The sequence below is a fragment of the Equus asinus genome, chromosome 12 (assembly GCF_041296235.1).
Source record: "Equus asinus isolate D_3611 breed Donkey chromosome 12, EquAss-T2T_v2, whole genome shotgun sequence".
NCBI lineage: Eukaryota > Metazoa > Chordata > Mammalia > Perissodactyla > Equidae > Equus > Equus asinus.
This window is the reverse complement of record NC_091801.1, coordinates 85,498,876-85,518,649: the sequence shown is the minus strand read 5'-3', so window position 1 is coordinate 85,518,649 and position 19,774 is coordinate 85,498,876. Positions and strand designations below refer to the sequence as shown.

General features: G+C 54.9%; 1 protein-coding gene across 6 annotated transcripts in view; it reads right to left on the bottom strand.

The window, feature by feature from the left end:
• MROH1 (maestro heat like repeat family member 1) overlaps positions 1-19,774 on the bottom strand; it is a 98,326-nt gene that overhangs the window by 14,416 nt on the left and 64,136 nt on the right. For 5 of the 6 annotated variants that reach the window (XM_070481883.1, XM_070481878.1, XM_070481881.1 and 2 more), the window contains 18 exons: positions 17,033-17,134; positions 16,696-16,843; positions 16,378-16,418; positions 15,951-16,092; positions 15,563-15,615; positions 14,959-15,066; positions 14,461-14,580; positions 14,158-14,280; positions 13,131-13,277; positions 13,002-13,028; positions 11,886-12,008; positions 11,593-11,672; positions 11,361-11,472; positions 11,158-11,253; positions 10,407-10,511; positions 8,071-8,206; positions 7,850-7,962; positions 7,011-7,163 (listed from right to left, as the gene is read on the bottom strand). In XM_070481883.1, the coding sequence (XP_070337984.1) occupies positions 7,011-7,163; positions 7,850-7,962; positions 8,071-8,206; positions 10,407-10,511; positions 11,158-11,253; positions 11,361-11,472; positions 11,593-11,672; positions 11,886-12,008; positions 13,002-13,028; positions 13,131-13,277; positions 14,158-14,280; positions 14,461-14,580; positions 14,959-15,066; positions 15,563-15,615; positions 15,951-16,092; positions 16,378-16,418; positions 16,696-16,843; positions 17,033-17,134 (1,929 nt within the window). The remainder of the gene's footprint in view (positions 1-7,010; positions 7,164-7,849; positions 7,963-8,070; positions 8,207-10,406; positions 10,512-11,157; positions 11,254-11,360; positions 11,473-11,592; positions 11,673-11,885; positions 12,009-13,001; positions 13,029-13,130; positions 13,278-14,157; positions 14,281-14,460; positions 14,581-14,958; positions 15,067-15,562; positions 15,616-15,950; positions 16,093-16,377; positions 16,419-16,695; positions 16,844-17,032; positions 17,135-19,774) is intronic. The other variant, XM_070481882.1, reaches the window with a different exon arrangement.

Genomic DNA, 19,774 nt, shown 5'->3' with positions numbered 1-19,774 from the left:
TTGTGTGGAGCACAGAGCACAGGAGGGGAAGGCCACTGGGGTGAGTACAGAGACCAGCACGCCCCAGAGGCCTCACAGTCCCAGGCAGGGTGACCCAGCCTCCTGCTGCTGGAGGCAAGACACCCACAGCTGCTCTCTGCTCCCACACAACCTCCTGTGCTGAGCGAGGAGGTGAGCAGTGGGCAGGGGACAGGGAGGACAGGGAAGGGGAGACCGAATCCCACACTGAGGCTGGAGCTGGGCCAGGAGAGGAGGCGCCGTGGCCTCAGGCGGGTTTGCAGGCTGCTGCTGCTGCAGAAGCCAGATGGGGTAACAAGGGCCAGAGAGAGGCAGGCAGAGCGAGGCTGCAGGCGGCCCATCCCCCAGCCTGGGAATCTCCCAAGCCCACCTGGGTCCAGTGGCCCAGCTCCACAGCCCCTGACCGGCCTCCAGCTGGCCCAGCATGGCAAGCAGACCCTGTTCCGGGTCCCTCATGTGCCCATTGTGGGTGTTGGTCCAACCACAGTGAGCGCCCCCACCCTCACTGCCAAGGCCTCACAGCTGGAAGACACCACAGTCTGAGGTGAAAACAGACGAGACGGCACCACAGGGACACAGTCCCCTGGACAGGGGCTGCTGGCAGATGTGAGCTCCGCCAAGCCCTCAGTTTCTGGGCAGGGTTGGCCAAGGAACCCACATGATGGCCTGGGCAGCAGGACCGGTGAGGGGGCACTGGCCGTGGGTCCGATGGTGGAAACTTCCAGGCCAGGCCCACTCCTGCTCATGCAGTGGAACGGCTTGCAACGGCATAGGGGGGACATGGGTGTGGTTCTCAGCCGGGGAGGAGGTGGAGAGGGCTGTGTGTCCAGGGCAAGGTCCCAGTCCCCCGGTGCTGCCAGGGGCAGGACAGAGCCCCCAACCTGGGCTGCAGGGAGAGGTGCTGATGCTGCCATTTCTCAAAGGATTTGTAGACATAATGACACTTTTCTTCCTATGACCCCGAGTTCAGCGAGTGGATTACTCAACTCACATGCACAGCCCCCTGGCACCAGCACCCTCCTCTTAACAAGCCGGACCTCTCTGCCCTGTGCTATGCTCTGCCAGCCCGGCCCCTTGTCTGGGCCCAGCTCCGTCCCCCTGACAAGACGGCTGCCACAGGTCTGCAGAGTTTGCTTGTTGCCACATTAACACTCTCCGGATTCCTGGCTTAGTGAGTCTTGGTGGCAAGGAGGTGTTGGCCTTGGAGAAGTCTTCTCTGCACCAGCTGAGCCAGGGTCTTGCTCCTTCATCCGCCAGCTGGGGACATACATGGACAGACAGCTAGGCTCTTCCCGTCCATTCTCACCACCAAAGCGGTACAGACCCACTGAGGCAAGTGGGAGGAGCGCCCCTCCGTCCTCCTGGGCTCCCGGCCGTGAGGGGGCAGCCATCCCCTGCAGGCATGTGGGCCTGGATGACCGTGAGTGGACGCCTTGCGAGAGCACTGGGTCACCTCCATGGTTATGAGTCCCCTCAACTTTCCCATCTCTCTTGCATTAATGCTGGTGGGACCAACGTTCCTGCAGAAACCCACCCGTTTCACGGCGGTTTCCAGCACACCGGACGCTGCTCGTGACAGGCTTCATTATTGGTCAAGTCTCTTATGTGCAGTCTTCTCCCTTCTTCACTTTGCATTTGGCTTTTGTGGATGTTGGCTCTGTTCCCATGACTTGTCTTGTCAAAGGTATTTCTTTATAATTGCTTCAGTGGTTTATCTATCTTCTCTAATATTTTCTTTGCTTTTGCATATTTTTTTCAACAGCTGGAAGACACTGGTAAACGTGAGCAGCTTGAATCTACGCTTCTCGTGAACTGGGACAAAGGTGTCCCGGTACTTAGATGTGGAGGGACCTCAGCTGGCGTCTGCACCAGGTTCCTGGCTTCCCTGGACTGGTGAGCAAGGTCTCTCCAGCCCCAGGACACGGGTCTGCATTCCAGCTGCCCACAGTGCAGGGTTCAGCCTGTGCCCTACAGCTTCCGGCTGTCCCAGGCCCCCTTTACCAAGCGGGCACCCGTGCCCCTGGGCTGTGGCTCGCCCACTTCACAGTGAGCGACTGCGGGGGCTCCTACAGCTGTCTGTCACACTTGCCACACTTGTCACACTTCTTCGCAACAGCTTCACTGAGGTATGATTCACACGCCACATGGCTCACCCATTGTAAGTGTGCAATTCAGTGGTTGTTAGCGCATTCACAGGCTTGTGTAACCATCACCACTATCAATTTTAGAACATTTCCATCACCCCAAAAAGAAACCTCATGCCCCGCTCCCCCTCCCCCAGCCCCTGGCAACCATTTATCCACTTTCTGTCTCTATGGATTTGCCTGTTCTGGATATTTCATATGAAAGGTCTCATACTCTCTGTGGCCTTTCGTGACTAGTGTCTTTCACTTTGCACAACGCTGTCACGGTTCGTCCACATTGTAGCATGTGTCAGTACTGCATTCATTTTTGTTGCTGAATAATATCCCATTGTGTGGAGAGATCGCATTTTATTTGTTCATGTATTAATTGGACACTTGGGCTGTTCCCATTATTTGGCTCCTATGGATAATGCTGCTGTGAGCATTTGTGTGCGAGTCTTTCTGTGGATGTTTCCATTTCTCTTGGGTACATGCCTAGGAACTGCTGGGTCATGTGCTGACTCTGGGTTTAACTTTCTAAGGAACCGCCCGACATTTCTGCAGCAGAGGCTCCATTTCCCATTCCCATCTGCTGTTTTTAAAGTGAGTCTATCCTTTCCTGTTTCCTTGGCTTCCTCTGCACATTCCCTCCAACCCATGGAAGGCCCTTCTCCCACTTCTGACACAGCTGAGGGCAGGGGCCCACTGTGGGGTCCCGTCCTGCCCTCTGCACCCAGTTTTACAACGTGCTCTGTTTTACCATCATTGTGTGTTGGGGGTAAGCGGGGATCAGTCCAGTCACATGTCACCTGCAAGGACCACATTTTCTGATTCAAGCTTAGATAAATTCAAAGTCACAGTGTCCAGGTGTCTCTAGGAGGTCCCCCTGCCAAGGTCTCTAGGGCTGTAAAGAGAATGGTGGCCTGCCATGACCCCATGGACACAAGATGCTAGCATGCCACGTCACCAGTGAGACTGAGGTGGCACAGTGCAGACACACTCCAAGTACAAGCCTGGGGATCAGGAACACCATGCCCATGGGTGGGGTGTAGTAAGCATCATGTCTGTGAACCCGAGCTGGGAAGGAGACGGCTCGGCAGCTCCACTGTGCACAAAGTAGCACTGAGAGCTCAGCACCGGCTCAGTGTGCCAGGCCCTGGAGCAGCCTGGCTCTGTCAAAAACGGGTGGGCCCCAAAGCCATAAACTCCTAGAAGAAAACAGGGGAAAAGCTTCATGACATTGAGTTTGGGAATGATTTCTTGGCTATAATACCAAAAACACAGGCAACAAAAGCAAAAATAGACATACGGGACTTCATCAAACATAGAAACTTTTATGCGTCAAAGGACGCAATAAACAGAGTGAAAAGGCAACCTACAACATGGCAGGAAATATTTGCAAATCATATATCTGATAAGGGGTGAATATCCAGAATATGGAAAGAACTCCTACAACTCAATAACCAGAAAAAATTAAATAACATCATTTAAAAATGAGCAAAGGACATGAATAAATGTTTCTCCAAAGAAGATATACAAATGGTCAACAGGTACATGAAAAGGTGCTCACCATCACTCATCATCAGGGAAATGCAAATCAAAACCACAATGAGAGATCACCTCACACTTGTTAGAATGGCTGTTATCAAAAAGACAAGAGACGGGCCAGCCCTGGTGGCCTAGTGGTTGAGTTTGGCATGCTCTTTGGCAGCCCAAGTTTGGTGCCCAGGTGTGGACCTACAGCACTCATCTGTCAGGGGCCATGCTGTAGCAGCAGCTCACATACAAAAAGAGGAAGATTGGCAGGAGGTGTTAGCTCAGGGTGAATCTTCCTCAGGAAAAAAAAAAAAAAAAGACAAGACATAAATGCTAACAAGGATGTGGAGAAATGGGAACCCTGGTGCACTGTTGGTGGGAATGTAAACTGGTGCAGCCACTATGGGAAACAGTATGGAGGTTCCTCAAAAAATTCAAAATATAAATACCATATGATCCAGCAATCCCACTTCCAGGTATTTATCCAAAAGGACAGAAAACAGGATCTCGAAGCAATATTTATATGTCCATGTTCATAGCATTATTCACAATAGTCAAGAGATGGAAGCAACCCAAGTGCCTACTGGGCGAAGACTGGGTAAACTACATGAGGTGTACACATACACACACCGGGGCCACGAGCAGCTGCTGTCTCCAGCCTGGACCGGCCCCTCCACCTGCAAAGAGCCACCAGAGCACCTTTCTACCCCTCAAATCCAAACTGGGGAGCCCCAGTGAATGCAAAATATAATCCACATAACCCAACCTTTGCTCAGCACACCCTGACTATCACGGCTGTGCCCTCTGTCCTCACCCTCCTGCCATGCTTCCCTCCCAGGTCCTGACTCTGCCAGCAGCTCCACACCTCAGCCCTGGCCAAGGGCCCTGTGAAGACACACTTGCCTTCTCCAGGCTTTCCCCCACACTCAGCTCCCTTGGCACACAGCCCTTCCACCGATGATCTTCCCTCTTCTCCATCAGCAAATTCCTGCTCATCCCCCCGACAAGATATTGGTGATATACATATATCCAACAGAGAACTTGTATTCAGAATATATAAACTACTGCTGTAAATCAACAGGAAGAACACAGACAACTCAGAAGAAAAATGGGCAAAAGGCTGGTATCCTCACAAAAGAGGACATCTATGTGCAAAAGTATCAACTTCATAAGCCACCAAGGAAATGAAAATTAAACGCTCATGTGAAGCCATTACACACCCCCTTGGAAAGGACAGGAAATACTGCTGGCAAGAATGCACGTGCCACAGCCTCACACGCTGCTGGTGGGAGGAGATCTGCCCCATGCCTGGTAACACCATCTGGCAGCCCTTGGGACAGCTGCTTGAGGGTATGTCCCCAGACAAAATGTGCCCTCAGGTCCAAAGAACCCAGACTCTGGCAGCATGCCTCTGACAGCCAGACCTAGAACTGCCCAAGTGTTTGCTGAGGTCGGCTGAAGAATGAGCCGGGACACATTCACACAAAGGAGTGACTTGTGGATGAACCAAGCGCAAGCAGAGGCGACAACACGCATGATCTCATGCGGTAACACCAGGAGGGGCCAGACAGAAGGGCACTGATGGTATGATTTCATCTAAGTAAGGTAGGTGGAAATTAATAGGAGAAACCTCAAAGAAACTGGAGTCGGGAAGGCCTGCAGGGGGAGTGCTCACACCCCATCACACGCCATCAATTACACTGAACAGGAAGAGACAGATATTTGCATCTCCCACAGGAAGTACAACTACTTTACTACTGAAGGAAGATTTCTCTCCCCACTTAGCAGCAGCCCAGCCAATGGGAAACACCGCAGCTCAGCCAATGAGAAATACTGCAGCTCAGCCAATGAGAAACACTGCATCTTCAGCCAATGAGAAATGCCACAGCTCAGCCACTGAGAAACACCGCATCTCAGCCAATGAGAAATGCCACAGTCAGCCAATGAGAAACACCACAGCTCAGCCACTGAGAAACACTGCAGCTCAGCCAATGAGAAACACCGCATCTCAGCCAATGAGAAACACCACAGCTCAGCCACTGAGAAACACTGCAGCTCAGCCAATGAGAAACACCGCATCTCAGCCAATGAGAAATGCCACAGTCAGCCAATGAGAAACACCACAGCTCAGCCACTGAGAAACACTGCAGCTCAGCCAATGAGAAACACCGCATCTCAGCCAATGAGAAATGCCACAGCTCAGCCACTGAGAAATACTGCAGCTCAGCCAATGAGAAACACTGCATCTCAGCCAATGAGAAGCCATTCCCACCCTGAACTCTTACTCTCCCCCAATGGACTTTCCTTTAGAACAGCCCCTCCCTCTCTCCCTTTTTCTCTATAAAAGCAGCTCCCCTCCTTTGTTCTCTGGATTTGCCTACAGTTTGCCATAGCATGCATACCCCAAACTGCAATTCTTTCGGCTATGCCCAAATAAACTCATTTTCAGGATAAAATAACAGGCACATTTGCCTTTTAAGTTGACAGGTACAAACCAGGCCATACTCTGTACTGAGGGGAAGTGGTGGCACCCCCTGGGGCATCGACTGGGGGCAGAAGGGCTCAGGAGCTGTGGAATGCTCTGCTCCTGCGTGTCAGGGTGAACTTCCTGGGCCCTGTACTTAGGACAAGTCCACTCACTTCTCTGCTGGTATGCTTCACTTCAACAGGGAACTTAAATCTCCCTCCAGGCACATGGACCTCGCCTGCTGTCTGCCTGGAAAGGACTCACAGGCATGCGTTCCAGGAGCCACCTGGCCCTTGGAGCCTCCCTCAGACCTACAAGAACCTAACCACAGGGCCGTGCTTTTCAGCTGTGGCTTCACATGCATCTGATGCAGAGCTGCTGCCAAGGCATGTTTGGGAACAACTATATGGACAGCCACCTGAGCTCACACCCAGAGAGGATGCTGAGGTGATAGGTTAATGGCAGGGCAGCACCTGGGTGTCCTGGGCACGGCATCTCTGGGCCAGCCTGCCGCAGAACCCTCCATGCAGGCTCCTGGTGACATCAGGTCTGTGACCTCGCCAAACACAGTAGCAGGGAGTTCAGCCAGCACCTGCCACCAGCACAGTACACTTCCATACCTGCATTTTCCTTTCTATCTCCTTTTTTCCCCTTAATTTCTCAGGAGTTACTTTTGCCAAATTCTAACCTGTCTTCAAACAGAAGAGAAAGATTTGTCCCTATCAGGCCCACATGGATAGGGGCAGAGCAGGGGACGGGAGTGGAGGGGGAGCCCCAACTTACCCCGCCTCCCACACCCCAGCCGAGACACCACTCATCGGCACCCCACCCAGACCAAGCCACACCCATGCCCCCACGAGCCTCACCTTCTCCAGGAGCATGTTGCCCCGCTCCTTCAGCAGGCTGTTGATCATGACGGTAGCAGCTCGGGAGCAGTTCTTGTCGGGATCTCCCAGGCCCTCAAACATGGTTAGCAAGAGGCTGATTAGCTGATCTGGTGGGAGGCGCTTCCCAATAATCTAGGAAGACGGTTGTGTCAGAACAGAGAGGGCAGCGTCAGCATCCCTTCCAGTCATAACATCCCAGGAGCCAAGCCTCTGGGAAGGGCTGACACCATTTCCCATCTCACGTCCCACCTCCAGCCTTCCTGGCCCTTTTCCAGGCCCTGTGCGCCTTCAGGAGATCCTGCCAGAGTGCCAGGGTGGGGTGGTGCAGGAGCAATCTCCCAGCCTGGAGCCTGACTAGGCCTGGGACAGCCTTGAGGGCCTGCCAGGCTCAGGCCCCTGGAAGGCAGTCCCTGGGCAGCTGCAGGGTCCACGTCAGAGCACCCAGTGGGGTGGGCATCAAATGGAACAGCACCATCCTGGCTTGGGGGCTCATAGAATGGGCTAGGGGCAGCTTTCTTAACCCCTTGGAGCCAGCCTAGCTCCTGACCACACTCTCCCTGCTGGGCCTTGGTGGGAGGACCTGAGGGAGTGCAGGAAGATGACAGAGGAGGTGCTGGTCAGAGGTAGTCCAGACAGTTAGTTCACTGAGTAAAACTTGCCCATGCCCCCTGTCCCTGCACCTCAAGCCCACTGGCCCCATGTTGTGCCCATCCCGGAGGCCTGCAGAGCCCATGAAACGCACGGTGCTGCTGCCAGAGCCCCGCTCTGCCCCAAACAGTGCCGGTCCCCCTTCCCCTGGTGGTTGCTCCGGCAGGGACCTGGGCTATGCTGTGGCAGGTGTGAAGGAGGATAGCAGGGTCGGGGTGCACGAGGCCATCTTTGAGGGTGAGGAGCCGCTCAGCCACATCATCGCGGTAGTCTCGGGAGAAGCCTGCAGAAGGAGGAAGGAGCGTGGAGCTGGGTGGAGGCCTACCCTGGCCACCTGAGGCCCAGACTCTGCTCCTCATCCCTCCACACCTCTGCCCAGTCAGGGGCTCACCCTCATAGCCCAGCTGGAGGTAGAGCAGGGAGTAGACGCAGCTCACAGCCTCCTGGCGGGTGGCAGACCACAGGTCCGCACACCGTGGAGAGAACAGGCCGACAAGGAGGCCCAGGTTGTGGAAGGGCACCAGAGCCTGGAGAGGAAGATGGGGAGTTGACCTGAGGATACTGGGGAGGATGGCCAGAGAGGAGAGCTGGGGCCCTGAGGATGCCAGGGGTAGGCAGGTGGCACCTCCACCACCTGAACCCAGATATGGGCCAGAGTGAGGCCAGGAGGGCAGCCCCCATCCACGCAGCCCTGGGCCCTCCCTGTGGCCAGCACGGCCCCGGTAAGCTCCTCCTCCTGACAGGCAGGCCAGCCCACCCCCGGCTCACTGCACGCTCTCCACCCCTCCGCCCCGTGTGGGCTCCCCTGAGCTCAGCTCTGACCATACCCAAGTCTACCAGGGTCCATAAGAAAGGAGGAGGCGTGAGCAGGCAGAGGGACAAACCAGGGACTAAGAGGGAGCCCCAGAGGCAGCAGAGGGGGCAGGGCTCTGCTGATTCAGCCAACACCCGTGGATGTGCCCTCCCCTAGAAGGCAAACTCCTCGTTGGGTGAGGAGACTGCACAAGACCCCTTTCACCCTAACTGGGTCCTGGTCCCATCTTTCAGGGCCTTTTCTTCTCTCCTCAAATACGGAGCCTTCCCCACCCTGCTCTGGGCAAATGGCCTTGTATCCTTTTGCCCTGGGCCTGGCGACATCAGTTACCACCCCCAACACACACCCCTCCGTCTTCCTGCCTCGCCTGCCCCGTCGGCCCCCAACATGTGAGGCCTTCCTGGGGCGCACAGCTCTGCTGAGGGCTCGCCTGAAACCCCTCATCCCCCAAGTCACCAGTGTGGGAATTTCCAGAGGGAGAGAAGGCTGGAGCCTGGGACAAAGGACCACGGCGGACCAGCTGCTCTTCCTCTTAGCGAGGTCGCATCAACACACAAAGATGAACTCTAGCTGGACCGGGGTTACTTGAAAAACAGGCCACGAAAGAACTTGGGTGGGAAAAGCCCGTTTAAGCATGCACAGAAGGTGAACCATTGAGAGACACACCACAGATCTGGCCACAGAAAGAATGAAAGTCCGAGTACATAAAAAAAAAAAAAAGATGAGAAAAAGCCTACAATCATCCTGATGGATGACAAAAAGATATCTGAAAACATCCAATATCTGTTCCTGATAAAACTCCTCATTGAAACAAATAGATGGATGCTTCCAGAACATGATAAAAATGAACGATGCCAACGAAATCAAGCATTGTGTTTAACAGTGAAACTCTGTGTAAAGCCTTAGACTGCCACCAGTTTTCACCTTGTTCTGGAAGTGCTAGATGACAGAAGGAACTAAGATGGATAACCGGTGGGGGGGAAGGCAAAATTATCAGATTTGTAAACGATATGATCATTTATCTGAAAAACATAAGAGAATTAACTAAAAATTCATTAGAAATAACAAAGGAATCTTATCAACTATGCAGTTTCTAAGTATCCAAAAAAATACATAGTTTTCTTACATACCAGCAATAAGCAATGATTAAGTAAAATTTAAGAAAAGTTACCCCGACAATGGCAACAAAACCTCTAAGTCAGAACATGCTACACAGAGCAACCGTCCAGTGTTTCTGAGGGGCCTGACAACCTGGATGGCAAGATCCATTATTAAAAGATGCTATTGCTCAACAAGTTAATCCATCAATTCCCATCAAAATTGCAACCGGACTATTTTAGGACTGTCAAGTTTATCCTAAAATCACCTGGACTAATGGCCTTGCAAGAACAACTGTTAGATTCCGAAAAGCATCACAATGAGGTCCTTAATCTCAGCAGACACTCAAGTGCGTGGTAAGCAAGCAGATCTTAGAACACGCCCCTCCCACCCACTCTGCCTCCCCAACAGCACGAACCATTTCCACAACATCCCGTGTGTGCACGTCCCTGCCTTTGCCCAGAACACTGCTTCTGTCTTGAATGCCCTCAACCTCCTTTCACACCAGATCCCCATCATCCTTTCCCACACTTGCGGAACACAGAGCACATTAGTCCCAGCTAACCCATGGGCTCCCGAGGACGAGGATGCCAGCAGATTCGACTCTGAGGGGCCCTGAGGACAATTCCTGGTCCAGATGGGTCCTCCATCCACATCTCCAGAAAGAGGATCATGGGCCTCGCTGGAAGGCGGGATAAGCCAGGGCAGCAGCAGGAGGAAGGGTGCTCTGGGGCGAGGACTGCACACAGTGGTCCAAGCCAAGGGACCAGGCCCAGGGCCAGGGCAGTGGCTGTGTAAGCACCGCGGCTACTCACGCTGATGTGCAGGTGCTCCAGGAAGAACCGCAGCAGGCAGGCGCTCAGGCCAAGCGCCCGTGTCCGCTCGTGGCCCCTCGGGGACTTGATCCACGGGCTCAGGTGCTGGGGAAGAGGGGGCTTCACACAGGCGCCAGCTCAGGCAACAGCCCAGGAAGCAGGAGCCTATGCACCATGGTGGGTCAGTGTCCCTGCCAGGCCACCCTTCCCTGCTGCAGGGACCAGCAACCAAGTCCCAGCAGGTCACCTGCCAGCTTGCCCTGCCCCGTCACTCTGTCCTGCTGGCCTGGCTCACAGACATGGCCACGCCAGGTGGACCCAGAGTGAGTCAGGCCTGCAGAGGAACAAGGTGTTCCTAGAAGCAGGCCGATCCTACCCAGCCCACTGCAGTGCTGAAAGGGCAGGAAAAGATGCAGCACAGCCACCACCTGCCCATTCTGCCATCTTGATGGCCTCGGACAGCCAGGAGCTCACATCTGGGGCACCTGCAGGGTCTCTCCATCCCGGCACCATGCGATGGTGAGGGAGGAGAGAACAGGCTCCATCTAGGTCAGGGCCTGCCCCAGCTGCACACCTGTTCAGGCAGGAGGGGGCGCTGCCTGCACCCTCACAGACCCCACCCCCACACTTGCAGAGAGGACCAACTGTCCCTGTGGTGCCCCCATGGCAGGGAAGGCCAGGAGAACCAGGCGAGGGGCTGGCTGCCAGGTGGGGCAACCCCCTCCCAGGGCAGTGCACACCCACTGCACACCTCCACCATGATCTGCAGGCCCTGGGGAGTCATGTTTCGCCGAAGGAGGCTCGTCAGCAGATCCTCAAGGGCGTGCATGGTATCCAGGTAGAGAGACTGGAAGGAGATGAGATGTTGGCCCCACTGATGACCCCACCGCCCACAGTGGCCTTCCCGCTGCCCCCCACAGATGCAGGCCCATGGTGAGGGACACGCAGTGATACCTCCTGGTGGCCATCTTCCCCCTCAGGCACGGGCACCATGGCCATGATGCTGTGCAGACAGCCATGGATCACATCTGCCTGCGTCTGCTCTTCCAGCGCCGGCTCCAGGGAGCTGAGCCACAAGTTAAGAGCCTGAGACCTCTCTAGCCCCACAATGCAACCCTCACCCAGAGCACACACACAGACCGGCCCTCCCACGCAGGCATGCTGCCACGCCCGGAGGAAAGGATACACCAGGTAAGTGCAGGCAAGCATGGCCTTCTTCCGAATGGGTGTCCTCAGGGAGTCTGGGGGCTCTGCCCTGATGAACTCCTGGGGGAGACAGCCACGTGACCCAGCCCTTGGCCGAAGCACCAGCTTTCCTCCTGGCAGGCGCTGGCTTCAAGTCCACTCTGTCTCTCAACCTATGTGGGTGCTGGGGCCCCTCAGGCACGTGCCTCCCAGTCCTCCCCTGGCCCACCTCCCATCTGCATCAGCACCCTCGAAGCTGCCCTAGGAATCAGCCCAGGAACACCCGGTGCTCACCATCATCTGTGCCACCAGCTCTGCTTTCTGTGAGAAGTGGAAGGATCCGGCTTGTGCACTGCTGCAAATGGCCTGGCTAGCCATGCACACAGTCTGAACGAGGCACAGCTTCAGGGCCGGGTCCTGAAGGGACACAGGGCTGCAGGAGGCTGCCAACACCGGCCCCTCAGTGTGGACCTACCCTGAGGTGGTCACTGTCTCTTAGCCCATGGGGCTAGGCCCAGAATGGAGGGCTGCCACAGCAACAGATGCTAGACCACACCCCCTCTTGTCCCTCTGCAGCTGGAATCACACTCTTAGAGAGAGGCTCTCAGCCAGTCCTCCTCCAGCAGCTCTCAAAGCCACATGGGCCAAGAGGGGGTCTGTGAAGGAAGCCCTAAGGCATTCAGCTCTCTGCCTGTCCTGGGCCAGAAGTCCTTGGGTCATGGCCCTGGGCAGACGACTGTAGGCAGATGGGGCTCTAGGGGGCTGGAGAAGGCGACGAGGGTAGCTATCCTGGGGACACAGAGGACCGGCCCCTACACTCTAAGGAGCTTGGGAAAAGAGACAACTCTCAGAACAGCCCCCCGCCCAGCCACCTCCAGGAGCCCCAGGAAGGTCTGCTTTTCAAGGGGAGGGCCCAACTGCTCCCAGAGAGGAGCTTCCAGGTTAGTGCCAGAGATCCCAGAAGGGAAACATGTTAGTGAGGCAGAGGGCCTGGCCACTGTCATTGGCTTCAGAACTCAGCCCTCTCCCAGGTGCTCACTGGGAGGTCCAGCCCCTGCGAGCATCAGGGAGTGGAGCCAGAGCAGAGGGGCTGCCACCTGAGGCTCCTGCCCCTGGCCTGCGAACCCGCCACCCAGCTGCTCAGAGGTGGCAGAAATCCCCCTTCTTCCCACCCACTGTCCAGGTTCCAGGCCAGAACAGGAGCTCCTGGACCTCCATCCTGGCCCAAAGGGAGGGGCTGCTCCAACATAAGTGGGGACAAGCCCTGGAGTTATATTCCAGAATACTCTCCCCCGGACCAGGACCAAGAAACCTCAGTGAGCACCCCCCTGGCTTCTGCCTCTGAAGCTCGCAGCCCAGCCCAGAGGAGAGAGGAAGGCGTAGCTCACACTCAACTCCTACACACTGTACCTTGGTCTCTACCTTTATGCCCAGAACCTGAACAACAAAAAGTGAGAGGAGTTAAAACGTGAGACTCTGGCGCCAGCGTTCCTCCCTCGCCTGCATGGCCCCCCTCCTCCGGGTGCCCGAGACGCCCACCTTGGTGTGGAAGCACTGGAACACGTTCCGGAGGATGTCCGACTCGACCTTGGCTAGCACCAGCTCACGGGGGGCCTGCGCCGCCACGTGCCCGTAACAAAGGATCAGTGCGCTCTTCACTTTGTCCACCTCATTCTCACTTCGATCCTGAGAGGCCAGAGGATCGCACGACTTCAATCACACAGTTAATCACAGCCCCCCAACAGGAAGCCTTGCACTCAAACTCCCCAAGCTCCTTGGGAAGAAGGGCAGAGCCTGGCCACTGGGCAGTACCACTGCACCCAAGGGAGAGTCCCCCTGCCAGGGACAGCAGGACAGGGTAGGCTGACCAGGCTCAGGCCTGTGGGGGACCAAGGGGCAGAGAGGAAAGGACTGAGCAGGAGACCAAGGTGGGAGGGGCAAGCAGGAGGAAGAGCTGGGCAGCTGAAAGGCAACAGAAGGGCCCAGAGTCGTGGTCCCTGTCCCTGCTCGGGCGGCTGCACAGGAGCCCCTCTGTCCTCGGGGCTTCTTCATATCTATGTGCGCAGAAAGGATGGGCTGGCCCTGCATGCCTAGTACAGCCCTGAGATTCTGTAACCGGGACAGGCACTCGGGGACAGAACACCGAGGGACAGGGTGGGGGTGAGGCACACGCTAGTGGTCTACCCCTCCTGAATCAAGCTTCTGCAAGAATGCAGCCTCCACCAGCCACCAGGTGACTGATGCACAGACCACCAGTGGGACCGGTCGGGGGCAGTTCCCATCCTTGCAGCCTGGAGCCCCACTCATCACCCCAGCTGGCAGAGGGCCACATGCCCCTTGTCACCAGCTGGGAAGGAGACCACATGCACCAGCCCCACCCACGAGGGAGCGGAGACTGGTTGTCCGCTCCCTGCCCCACCCCCAGCCTGAAGGGCACCAGGAGTCCAGGAAGCTCCAGGACCCCTCACCCCCAGGACCTCAATACGCAGTGTGCCACACTGAGACAAATCACAGGCCAGTCCCACCCCAGACCAAGTCCCCCGGGGTGTCAGCTTGACCTCTGTACCTTAAAAATGTTGAAAATGCCGACAGATTTTCTGAACACATCTGACTTTACAAAGTCCTCCAGCTGAGCCAGGGTGTCGTCCAGGTGGGAGATGGCACAGATCCCAAAGCAGTGGGCGAGGCCCTGGGGAGGCACACAGGTGCACTCACATGCTGCACATACATGCCCGTCAGTGCACACTGAATACGTGTGCACACGTCACACAGGTGCACACACTGGCTGAACGCCTGAAGAGGACAGAAGGTAACCACTGTCAGCCAGCCTGCTGGCATCCAGGGTGTCCCATGGGGAAGGTGACAGCACCTCGCGCTCAGCCTCCTCCTGGTATCGGGCTGTCTCCAGCAGCTCCTGCAGATGCTCTCTCACCACCTCCTTCCTCGAGGTGGCGCCCAGGGTGGTTCCTATGCATTTATACAGGAAGTTCTGCAACAAAGCCAAAGTACATGGTTGTGTCTAACTCCTTAGTGGAGGTGTGCCCAGCACTACCACGGTACTGCTGCTGGTAGCGTCCATGCTGCCAACCAGACGTGGAAGGGGTGGTCAAAATCCACCACACTGGCCACTGCAAGGACAGGGTGAGTTCTGGGCAGTGTCTGAGGAGCAGGAGGTGGGGGCGGTGGGCTCCCCATCTCCTGGACATCAGCCACTATGAGGAGGCTCCCAGGCCTTCCTTCCTGGCTCTGCCAGGGCCACAAGGGCCACTAGAGAAAGGCCTGGCCAGCAAGTGACAGAGAATCAGGGCCCAGGCACTCGGAGCCTAGGTACAACACCCAGAACCCCCGGCCAGCTGTCCCCACACACCTTCTCCCGGGGTGTCTCGCTGTAGCAGGGGAGCTGCTTGCACATCTCCAGGCTCAGCTGGCAAGTCCACGTGTTGTCAGACACAACAGTCAGAGTGTCCCGAAGGAACTGTGGGCAGGAGCTACACCAGTGAGGGGCTGGGAGCTCAGCCCTTCACAGGGCTGGCTGTAGATAGCCCAGGGGTGTCACATGCAGTCCCCTCAGGGTGATCCTGTGCCATGGCTCTGAATGGTCTATAATGACCTTCAAGCCCAGGCAGGGCAAACCCCGGGTGGTCAGACATGCAATGGGCTACGGGTGCAGACAGCTCTTGGCCAGGCAGGGGACAGGAGAGAAGGCTCCCGTGGCCAGGGCAGCTCAAAGCTCCTATAATTTAGCCCCATCACAGCAGGGTGGGCAATCTGTGAGGGCAGCAGACAGTCCTCACCCCAGAGACATCTGCCTGTCCCTCTGCCCCTCCCCAGGGCACCACCAGATCAAGGCATCACGAGCCTGGGAAGGTACAGCTCCCCGAGCATCTGCCGCCCCAGACTCTCCCATCCAACCCAGAAAAGGTCTCCATGCCCAGGACAGGCCACACTCTCAGTCTCCTCTGCCTTCTCACCATCAGCAGCTTTTCCTCCCATTCCTTCTGTGACAAGCTCTCCTCAGTATATTCTGAAATGACCAGTCATCTACTCAGCCTGGCAGGCAGGCCCAGCCTGGCAGGCAGGAGTGGGCAACAGGCAGGAGTGGAGGGTGGGAGCACCCCACCCAGGTCCCACCCGCACTTCCCACCAGGCCTGCCCCATCTTCCGGAGAACACAGGAAGCCCAGGACTGTGCTCACATGCCAGGTGCTCCCTGGTGACACCCAGCAGGAAGTGCCTTTCCTGAACCACAGTAGAGGGCATGTCTTCCAACTTACTAAACCCTGGTCCCCACTGGCCAGCCCTGATGCCAACTGGCAAAAGGGGTCGGGGCAGAGGCGACGCCCACCTCCAGGGGCCTCACCATCCAGGTAGTCCAGCAGCAGGGGGATAGTTGTGGCCCACCGCTGACCCAGCAAAGGGTGGATGTCACGGTGCAGGACGCTCAGCAGGCGCAGCGAGGCCACCCCGCGGCCATCCCCCAGGTAGGGGTTGGAAGACACAGCCTGAGGGAGGCAGAGGTGGGAGCTCTGCCCGCCCGGGGTGGAGGCAAGCCCCCTGAGATGCAGCTCCCCAAAACCCCACCGGAGCACCCAACCAGCCCCCACTGCAAGGCAGCGTCCTTTCCATAGCTGTGTCAGCACGCGGACAGGACTCGGGGACAGGCCGGAGGGGAGAGCCCACTCCTCTCCTGATGCCCCTCGGAGTGCGCCGGCTGCCAGGCGGCCACCTGAGTAGAGGGAGGCGATGCGTCAGCAGCAGTGAAAGCCAAAGGCTGAAGTGCTGCTTACCAGAAGCCTCGTGGTTATGGCGTAGGGAGACGGAAGGGTCCCTGGAAAGAGATGGTGGAAACACTCAGAGGGCTGTCTGTAGTGTCCCAGCCTGTCTGCTGTCCTAGGCGAGGCTGGGGGTGGGAAGGGGAGCTAAGTCAGGGGTTAGGGGTCAGGTGGGGTCAGGGGTTGGGGATGGGATGGGTAGAGTCAGGGTCAGGGGTTGGGGATGGGAAGGGTAGAGTCAGGGTCAGGGGTTGGGGATGGGATGGGTGGGGTCAGGGGATCGGCATGGGGTGGGGTCAGGGTCAGGTTTGGGGATGGGGCCTCTCCGCATACCTTTGCTGTCATCGTACTGGATGAGGAGGGCATCAGCCCCCACCTCCTGCCTCTTCTGGGCGAGGTGCACGAGGCTCTTGCACAGTGGGGTCAGCGCCCCAGTGAAGCGCAAGGGGGTGAGGAACTCGAGCAAGTAGGGCCAGAGAACCTGGGGGCAGCACTGTGGTCTGTACGGGGCCAGCAGCGCACGCTGAGGGGCTCCCACTGCAGGCACTGCCGGACTCGGGAAGTCTGGCCAGCTGCAACAAGGCAGCCCCAAGAGCGCCCCACCGCTGCCCACCACAGGTCAGCATCCACGGGCGAGGCAGCAGGAGCAGGGGCAGGCCCTTGCACTCACGTCGCTCATCCTGTCCACAGTGGTGCTGACCAGGTAAAGGGTGCTGATGCTGACGGCCCGCACGCTGTTGGCTGTGGGGTCCTCGCTGTCGGGGCCCGGCCTCTGAGTGTGGGGGAAGAGGCAGGAACATGCATGGGGCACCGCAGCCACATTGCTCTCCATGCTCCAAGGTTAGATGGTGGTGGGCTCTGGACCATGAGGACACAGCCTGTATGGAAGCAGGACACTCTGCCTGGCCTCCACCGAGGGGACACCCATGTCACTGCCACAGGCAGGAAATGCACTCTATGTTAAAATTGCCCAAGGAAACAGCCTCACCTGGCTTAGTTATAGCCTCCAAAATAAAGGAAACTGAGCATTTCCTGTAAGCCACTGACTCCATAAGAAGTAACTTTGTCCTTGATGCTGGCAATGCTGACATCCGTAGAAATGAGAGGGCCTTTGTGGAAATGATAATCACCCAAGAAAACGCCTACTTTCTATCAAGAATAGACTACAACTTCAGCAGCCTGAGTAGGCTCTGGAGACACCTGCTGTCCTCTTTGCCTAGTAAAATAGTGCTCCAAAGCCTGGCCCTCTGGGAAGCTCCCATGCAAAAAAAGGGCTTCTGTTTTCTTTTTTAAGATTGGCCCTGAGCTAACACCTGTTGACAATCTTCTTTTCTTTTTTCCTCCTTCTTCTCTCCAAAGCCCCCCAGTACACAGTTGCATATTCTGGTTGTAGGTCCTTCTGGTTCTGCTATGTAGGACACCGCCTCAGCATAGCCTGATGACCAGTGGTAGGTCCACACCTAGGATGTGAACCAGTGAAACCCTGGGCCGCCAAAGCGGAGCGCGTGAACTTAACCACTCAGCCACAAGGCCGGTCCCAGTGAGCCTTCCATTCATGCTTTGAAATACCAAAAAGCAAACGCTCAACAACAAAGAGAAACTGGCAAAACTGCAATGATTATAAGAGACTTAACATTTCTCACTTAGAAATCCAAGGTCAAGTAGAAAAATTAGGGATATTTAGGCCTTGAATAACAACTTTTAAAGCATGCTCTAAATATATAGCTAGAACTTTACACCAAACACACATGAACAACTTTGAAAGCTTGACCATCTATTAGGCCAAAAAGAATATCTCAACAAACTCTTAAAAGCAGAAATGAACCTGGCCAGATTCAATGTAGGCAATGGAATAAAATTACAAATCCACAATAACCGTGAAAAGCTATTCATGTAGAAAAATTTAAATATCCTAAAAGAAACTTTGGATTAATAAAGAACCCAAATAGAAACTGCAAACTATCTGATAGTGAACACTGAGACCACATACAAAGGCCATCAGAAGCAGAAATATTAGGACATACAGAACAAGAAGATAACCTTAACTGAAAAAAACACACTACAGGTGAGAAAATATTAATATGAACCAAGAAGAAGAAAAAATATGTGAAAAATTACAACAGTTGAAATATGGAATTTGATTCAGGAAATGAATAGTGAAATGACTTGCTAAGGAGGAAATTAGTGACTTGGAAGAACAGATTGAAGCCTTCAAGGGAGAATAAAGAAAGATATAATAGAAGTACCAGAATTACAGAGAAATAAAAATGGAGAGCAAGAAAAATTTAAAGAAATAAAGGAAACAAATTCCCCAGTAATAAAAGATAAAAGAACTCATCAGAACAGGGTCCACAGAGCTGGAGGCAAGGACAGTTGAAAGTGAGCCTAGAGCATCCTTCTGTGCCAGAAAGTAAGGAAATGCTCAAAGAATGATGGACACATGCCACGAGGACACAGGAGCCAGCTCAATGGGGGTTTCCACTGGCCAAATTCGGAACAATCTGACCATCAACGACAGAAAAGGATTATAGACCACTGCGTAAAATAGCAACCCACGAGTCCAAACTGAGATACACATATGAACATAAGAATAGGAAAAGCTCTTTGTTACAACAGAGGGCCAAAGCAAAGTATAGAAAAATTAATGGAGTTAGAAAATCATCAAATGATGCTAAAACTAGTAGGTAAAAGTTTAATCAGCAAATTATCAAAGTTTACACATGCTGTAGCATGTATTAGAATTTCCCTCCTTTTTAAGGCGAAATAATATTCCTTTGCATGGATAACCCACATTTTGTTTATCCGTTCATCCGTCGATGGATGCTTGGGTTGCTTCCACGTTGTACTATTGTGAACAATGCTGCTGTGAACAAAGGTGTGTACATCTCTTCAAGTTCCTGCTTTCAAGTCCTTTGGGTACACACCCAGAAGTGAAATTGCTGGATCATATGGAAATTCTACGTTTAATTTTTTGAAGACCCACCATACTGTTTCCCATATCACCTGAAGCATTTTACGTTAGGGAACTTGGCTTTTGAGACATTCCCTAAGTGAGAAGATTGTTGTGACTGCCTGAGCACTAAACATCTGCTTCTTTTGAGAGTCTGGAATTTGGTGCTTGTGGTGGCAGAGTGTGCCTACGTAGTCTGCCTCCAATAAAACCTTGGATTCTGGGGGCTGGCCCCGTGGCCGAGTGGTTAAGTTCGCGCGCTCCGCTGCAGGCGGCCCAGTGTTTCGTTGGTTCGAATCCTGGGCGCGGACATGGCACTACTGATCAGACCACGCTGAGGCAGCGTCCCACATGCCACAACTGGAAGGACCCACAACGAAGAATATACAACTATGTACCAGGGGGCTTTGGGGAGAAAAAGGAAAAAATAAAAAAAAATCTTTAAAAAAAAAAATAAATAAA